Genomic DNA, 7,728 nt, shown 5'->3' on the forward strand with positions numbered 1-7,728 from the left:
TCTAAAATCAAAATTAATACATTTTTGCACTATCGTCAAATATTGTACGTAGTTTATTTTTTCCGAAATTGAAAACTGCACATGTCGACGCAATCTTTGTACCTACTAATAAAAAAAATTAACTTACACCTGTTTTTATTTCAGTTCTTCACCCAACTATATTATCTATAGATACATACGTAATTAGGTAACACGTGTGAACAAGTACCGTGACAATTACAGTAGATATGGAACTTCCGGTGATTTAGATAAAGCGTGCTTAAGGAACGCAATCCGATAATGAATTACGTTGTTTACTTCATGAGAGCAATTGCTGCCAGTGAATGGTGTAAACTGGATTCCAAAATTGTAGCTCATTGGACGTATTGTCAAACTTTTAGATGTTTATATCATATGCAAAAGATTGCGATGTCTTTTGACCTAGAATAGCCCGGAAAAGTCAGAGATTACGAAAATAATTATAAACGCTAACTCACACCGTATAAGTTTGAATTATGTCCGTAATTCTCAAAAATCGAAGCGAACACAACTACATACTAATAGTATACTTACCTGTCTACCTTCAAACCGCAATGCATTACTGCTTCAGGGCAGAAACAGGCAGGGTGGATTACCTACCCGTGCGGGCTCACAAAATGCCTTACCTAATAGTGGATGGAGCCTCTCACATTCGCAGTCGTCTCTCCAGTGATTCTTGAAATACCTACAAGTTCTGTGATATTACTTGCCCATAGATAAAAAAACACAATAAGTTAAGGTATAATTAATTCCGTCACCTATTTTGTGACGTCACTTCGTCACAATGATAAATTACGGCCGCTCCACCTCCTTGACCGAACCTTCGTGCTAGCAATCTACAATGGTTAATTAATTTACATGTTTTTTATAATATAGCTACACAAATTTTATTCCTTAATTTCGGAGTTATTGAAATTTTGAGGTCGTCGTGGCCTAAAGGATAAGACGTCCGGTGTATTCTTATTTAGCGATGTTCGAATCCCGCAGCCGGTTAACAATTTTTCTAATGAAATACGTACTTGACAAATGATCACGATTGGCTTCCACGTGTAATAAAAATCAACAACCCGCAAAATTATAATTTGCGTAATTACTGGTGGTAGGACCTCTTGTGAGTCCGCACGGATAGGTACCACCACCTCGCCTATTTCTGCCGTGAAGCAGTAATGCGTTTCGGCTTGAAGGGCGGGGCAGCCGCTGTGACTATACTGAGACCTTAGAAGTTATATCTCAAGGTGGGTGGCGCATTTATGTTGTAGATGTCGTCTATGGGCTTTGCTTACCACTTAACACCAGGTAGGCTGTGAGCTCCTCCACCTATCTAAGCAATAAAAAACGTGTCAGGTATGTTTTAATAATTGCTTGTGGAATGGAAAGGTAAGAAAGAGATTTTAGAATCAAATATACGTAACTAACACAAGATAAACGTCCAAATAATATTAAAATTAATAATTATTAGGTTTTTGTATGATGGCATTTTCGTTAACAGTTCTTCAATGACTGAACAGATTTTAATATAATTTTCTATCATTTATTTAGTTTAGTCTAATGCTGATATGTTAATTAAATCTGCACCTCGAAACCAATTACATAAAGTCGAAATTTAAGTAAACAATCTGTCGAGGATGTCTCAATTTCGTTATGAACATTAAGATAGTTTTCTTCTCATTTAGTTTTCATGTTTCGTGAATTACGGATACATATAAGGAGACTGACGCTTCCCACGCTTCTGCATTACATTTCATATTTTTAATACAAAACACTTTTACGAGTCGTAGGGCGTCTTCCAAGCACGACTCTTGCTAGGGTTCGTGTTAGCAACGTCGTCAGGTTTGAGCCCCGCGAGCTCACCTACTAGTTAAGGTTACACTGAAATAGCCTCTCAGCTTAGGAAGAAAAAAAATAGCCCGCATCGGTAGGTTTTACCACCCTGCCGTTATGCCTTAGTACGGCGTACTACATACAGACGAGTGGCCCATTAGCTCAGTTGGTTAGAGCGTCGGGCTAATAACGCGAAGGTCGCGGGTTCGATCCCCTCATGGGCCACGTTTATTTCCACTTGGCTGAGCCCTTGCTCGCCCACCTGCGCTGGTAAAACTGAAAAGGCCTCCGGGCCGCCAGTAATCTCTCAAACATAAAAAAAACTACATACAGAACTGAGACTCAGAACTCATTTCTTAGGCTGGGTTGGCTGGCGGCATTTACATTGTGGATTTCTATGCGCTCCGGTAACCACTTAACACACCAGGTGGGCCGTAAGCTCGTCCAACGGCTTAAAAAAAGTGTTAGTATAAGCAAGTATCGCGTTTTTAGAATTATCGTGTCGGTGGACCCAATAGATGCCGGTTCGGCACTTTCATTTTATCTTCCGTTTCTGGCATTACCTCTTAAGATGTCAAATAAGCTGGTGAAATAAATCTAAATTACGTAAAATTAAAGCTATTTCAGAGACGGAATTCGAACCAATCCCCTGAAAGCTGAAATGAACAGTAGTACCTAGTACAATAAAATACACACAGGCATTATAAGTAAACAAACGGACATTGGAAAATAAATATGTTCTTGGGATTATTTTGTTTCTTTGAAGGCATTGAAAATAAAATTGTAAAATACAATTTTCAAAGCCGATGGAATCTGAAACGTCCTTCAATGACAACATAATTTAGTTTAGTGTCGTTGAAATTCCGCAGTGAAACTGGTTGTTGCTAGGACGATGCAGACAGACGGTGCGGAGAGAGAGGTAGGGTAGAACGCGTCGCCGAACACCGCACTACCTCGGCCGACACGCAAGCGATCTCAACTACCAGGATCCCATAAATTGAAAGATACTCGAACCACATTCCGCGCATACTGTCTCGCTCGCGCCATCCGCAGGCGCTATTCATTAAAACGAGCCAAACCGTCAAAGAAACGAGTTCTGTGCCCGGCCTGCAAGCAAAATTATGCTGTATCGTACATGTTTAAGGTTCATGCGGTGAATATTCAGAAACCATCCAACTTGTAATAAATACAAACACAACCTCAATTCACCACGTTGCCCACTGGTATCGTCAATCGAAGCGCGTCAGGAATTCCGTAAAATGTTTCTTCGGTTTATGTTATCCTAGTACCTACGATGCTTAGGGATCAATTTGGCGTGGTTAACATTCCTTTTTTGTGGATCAAAATTGTTTGTTTCCAATGACGTACTTTATAAAATTGTGAATTGCAATTTTCATTTTAATTTAATGAAAAAACATTTTCCGTATGCCCAGGTCTTGCTGTAAGCATACCGTTTGCTAGATAACGGTGGCTACATTTATTTAACCTTCTTGATTCTATACAAAATAAACAATGAATGACGTAACACGTGCGGCTCGACCAAAATGGATTAACCATTGCGATTGAGATTTGTGCCTTTTATAGACTTAACAGTTCTTTTTTTCTTCTAGTAAGCTTTAGCTATTTATTTATACTATCACCACACCTTACAATTTAATATATTAATGTTATAATATATTAATAAAGTGAGATTTTATTGTAGTAGTTGCTGTTATAAAGTTTAATTATTATTATTATCATTGTGAATGATGAAACTTTTATTATTTAAAAAACACACATTACAAACAAAACACCAAGAAACACAAAATTTGATACTAATTTTTAAGTTAATTTATAAGATTTTAATTTCAAAATAATCACTTGCTGACGACAAATAATTCGATGTCCTTCTTTTACATATTATCAAAAAATCAATCTCCTGCGAAAGTAGCATGCAACGGATATGGCGCGTGCCGCGACATAGCGGGCAAATATACTAGGATCACATAAACTCAAGAAGTTTTTGATGCTTGTTATGTTCGTGCTGTTATACTGTGTGTTGACGTCATTCCAAAGGAAAATTATTCAATTTTAGACCGTATCTTCAAGACAATAAAGATCTCTATTGTATCTTAACATTTCAACACGTGTTCAACACGACGGGAATATGTAAATACACTTTCATTGGCTTATGTGCGCCTGGTGTTCAGCGCGCACTGCGCAACTCCCCAGACACTGTACGTCACGTACGCTTCGCACACAAGGTAATCGAGTCTGTCGAGGTGGCCGTGTTATGCAAACAACGCATATCGGAGTTATCGGACCGGCTACGCGGCTCGTCGCCATGATCCGTGACTGCTAATAAAAGACAAATATTGACGCGGAGCACGCCGCTTGTTATTCTGATTGAATTTTAATCAATTGAGCTTAAAGAATTTTCAAGAAAAACTCTTACGTCAAATAAATTTAATATAGACCCCGCATCATAATTTCGAATTGAGATTTTTAGATAACAGGACTCACTTATCACGGCGGCTATCCGGTGGTACAGGCATAATAATGTAATTAATGTTGCTGCCGGAATTGAGACATACTCTCACTTACTTTGACCTCGGACTTCGAAAGATTATCTGAATTATTATGAAGAAACAAAACACATCATTCAGTCACCATTGTTCACACCCCGTAATCTCTCTTCGCGTAGTTCATCCCACCCTGGCACAGATATTACGTAATTCGTAATTGCTAGAATGATAATCATACGACTTCAGTTTCAAAATCTGTGGCCAGGCTCTAAGCCTTCCGTGTTACTTGCGAGAGGATTCCTCTATCTCGTTTGTATCCAATGCTATTTGCGCATGAAGCAATTGGTCGGTCGTTGATGTAATTCTGACTTCATTAACACGATGCGACGTTCAAGGCTGTGGCATAAAGCGAACCGATTTCCTTTGGTAATTTTAATATCCTCTACTTCACCAGGATTGATGGGTCCTGGGACGGAAAGACCGCACGACCAATTAATATCTACCTGATCTACAGTGGCCATAGTCACTCATGGAAATTAGCAGTGCCAATACAATGAAGATGCCCTCTATGGTTCAGAAGTGTTCAAATGCGTATTATGAATGAATGCAATGCGTTTAACGTTTTAATGATGTCTCTGGTGGTGGCGGACGGTGCAACGGTAAAATGGAGATGAGGGGACAGTCTCCAGGAGTACCTCAGAAATGCAAAAGTTTAACTGTAAAATGGTCGACTGGAAGAGAATGCCCATGGCATTAAGTCTGCCTGTGTACAAGTTTTGTTTTGTGCATAAAGTGTAAATAAATAAATAAATAAAATATTGGTAGGGCTAGAATAGGCACCAATCCTACCTATTTATGGAAAACAAAGCATTCCCCAATGCAAGGCAATTCCCAATAGCAGGTTGCGACGAACAATTCGTTTCATTAAAGATAACAACAGTAAAAAATTTGTTTTGAGGTTTATTAAACAAAATTTTGTCTTCACATTAATTAGGCATGATACAATGCACGCACGTAACTGAATAATTTAAATATTTTAAGTTTGTCTTTTTTTAATTAACAAGAAAAAATTAAACTTAAGCTCGTATTTATTAATTCGTTTTATGAAAACAGTATAGACAAAATACACACTTATTGAGATATTTCTCATTTACTCGTCTATCGCGTCAATGTAAATATTTCCAGTATCAAAGACCCCTCTTTTGATTCGCTGGCGTCCTCAATGCCGTAAAGAAAACGAACAAATTACGGAGCGAGGAAGGTCAACAGTGCTGGTTCTCGATCGCTTTATTTCAACCTCCTTACGACTTATGTGTTCCTAGTATCTTGCGTACAATGCCGCAGGTTGCGACCACTCTCTCTAACTGCTCTTATGTTTTGTTGTGATTACTGGTGCGGCGGTTGGCGTCGAGGTCGTCTACATTATTCGTGGGAGGGTTTCTTATGAGTAACTAACTGAGCTCTCGTCGATAAGCTAATAAATAATATATATCTAACTACGTATATGTACACCGCTGTCTGGATGCAGAAGCTAAAATGTTTTTGGCGACTGTGTTTTTTTCTGTTTTTTTATTTGGTTTAAGCTACAAAACAGCTCTCTTCTTAATTATGTGTTTTATAAACTGTACGTAAACATTGAAGAAGAAATATAGTATTTAAAATATTAAAAAGCGTCATTAATTAATTTTCGGTGCCAACAGTTGTTTCTCCGGTCAAATGTTCCATTCTGGCGAGGTATATGACATCTGAAATTAATTTCTCAGCTAGATATCTTTGAACTTGTCTTAATTCGCCGAGCTGTAAACCGACTGTTCTGCCGAACGCTTCTGATTCTCTTCGAGCCCTCTGGTCGGAATGTATACTAGCCGTATCCGTTTGTACGTCGTCCGTAAAATCTTCTAAATAAATGCTAGTTAATTTCGTTTTCTTTTTGGACGGCTCCTCATCTTCTGAACTAGTGCGATCTTCATCGTCCTGTATAATAAATATTATAACATATTGAATATTTTTTATTCTGGTTAATCTTGATTAAAAGACAATATAAGAAAAATAGTAGGCATTGTGTTTTCTTGATTTTTTTTAATACACTTCAAGCTTGATGAACAAACTGGTTTTTAATCAAACTTACCATGGCATCGGATTGCAACGTGCTTGTTACCAATGGTCGCAAAGGGAATTTGTTAATATTATTCAAGAATGTTAAATGATCGTAGTACCATAATGAGGGTACGTGCTTTTTGCCACCGGCAACAAGCGAAGCGACAACCTGTGAAAAAACTAAGCGCTATAATTGATTAATAATTTTACAAAGCGTAACCTATTAGAAAACATGTCCGCGCATACCTTTCTGTATTCACGTCTATAAGTTGCGCGCATGTGTTCTATTTTCTTTTTTACAACATCTATAGATGCATCTTCATATAACTCTCTGTATTTCTCCCGTAATAATTCATATGCTGCCTCACGCGATTCTTTATTATTGTACTGGCTATGAATTGGATCCCAAAGGCAGGGAAGACTTTTGTAAAGGTCTAATAATTCAACAATAAGTTGACGTTCCGTCAGAACTCCTTTGCCCATTGCTTGAAGATTATTCTGAAAACACAAACGAATCGAACCGCGTCAAACAGCCCACTGACAGAATCAGTGCGATCTGTGCTCTGTAGGACCGGCTGTCAGTCGGCAACGTCGCGTCGCACTCGATACGGATCGGTAGTCTCTTTCTAATTTAAGGCGAACGAGTGAGACACTTCCTAAAGCGCCAGCTGTAGAGTTCGGCGTCAGTCAGGCACACGATAATCGGATAAGTCTTGTGAGTTAAAACTAATCGCTTCTAAAAAAAATTGTTACTCATTAGACTATTAATCCTATGATTAGGTTAATTTTTAAACTCAATTAGTAATAGGAGGTTTTTAAAAGAGGAAGTTTGTATTTTTAAGTTTACTTATGAACTTTTTAACTGTTTTTTTTCCTACCTTTGTTATTAGCTTTGAGAGGCTATATCAGCGTTACCTTAGCGCGTAGATGAGTTCCCGGGGCTCAAGCCGGAGGTGTTGCTAACACTGGCCCTAGCAAGAGCAGTGCTATGCAGAATCTACCGCCGGATTGGAAACGCGACCCACTGAAAAGATCCGGCCAGAAACTTAGTGGGCTGTGTCTTTGGGTTAGTTGTAAACTGTAGGTTTTTTTTTATTACTTAGATGGGTGGACGAGCTCACAGCCCACCTGGTGTTAAGTGGTTACTGGAGCCCATAGACATCTACAACGTAAATGCGCCACCCACCTTGAAATATAAGTTCTAAGGTCTCAAGTATAGTTACGACGGCTGCCCCACCCTTCAAACCGAAACGCATTACTGGTTCACGGCAGAAATAGGCAGGGTGGT

The 7,728-nt window shown here is 38.7% G+C and overlaps 1 protein-coding gene and 1 non-coding gene across 2 annotated transcripts; one reads left to right on the forward strand and one right to left on the reverse strand.

The window, feature by feature from the left end:
• Positions 1-1,990: 1,990 nt before the first annotated feature.
• On the forward strand, positions 1,991-2,064 carry TRNAI-AAU (transfer RNA isoleucine (anticodon AAU)). The gene has a single exon. It is a non-coding gene; the product is annotated as a tRNA-Ile (tRNA).
• Positions 2,065-5,287: 3,223 nt separating this feature from the next.
• On the reverse strand, positions 5,288-6,989 carry LOC114243207 (uncharacterized). The gene is made up of 3 exons (XM_028174609.2): positions 6,687-6,989; positions 6,472-6,609; positions 5,288-6,317 (listed from the first exon to the last, which is right to left on the reverse strand). The coding sequence occupies exons 1-3, from the start codon at positions 6,921-6,923 to the stop codon at positions 6,024-6,026; spliced, it is 669 nt and encodes a 222-aa protein (XP_028030410.2). The 5' UTR covers positions 6,924-6,989; the 3' UTR covers positions 5,288-6,023.
• Positions 6,990-7,728: the final 739 nt, after the last annotated feature.

The sequence above is a fragment of the Bombyx mandarina genome, chromosome 10, assembly GCF_030267445.1.
Source record: "Bombyx mandarina strain Sakado chromosome 10, ASM3026744v2".
Classification (NCBI taxonomy): domain Eukaryota; kingdom Metazoa; phylum Arthropoda; class Insecta; order Lepidoptera; family Bombycidae; genus Bombyx; species Bombyx mandarina.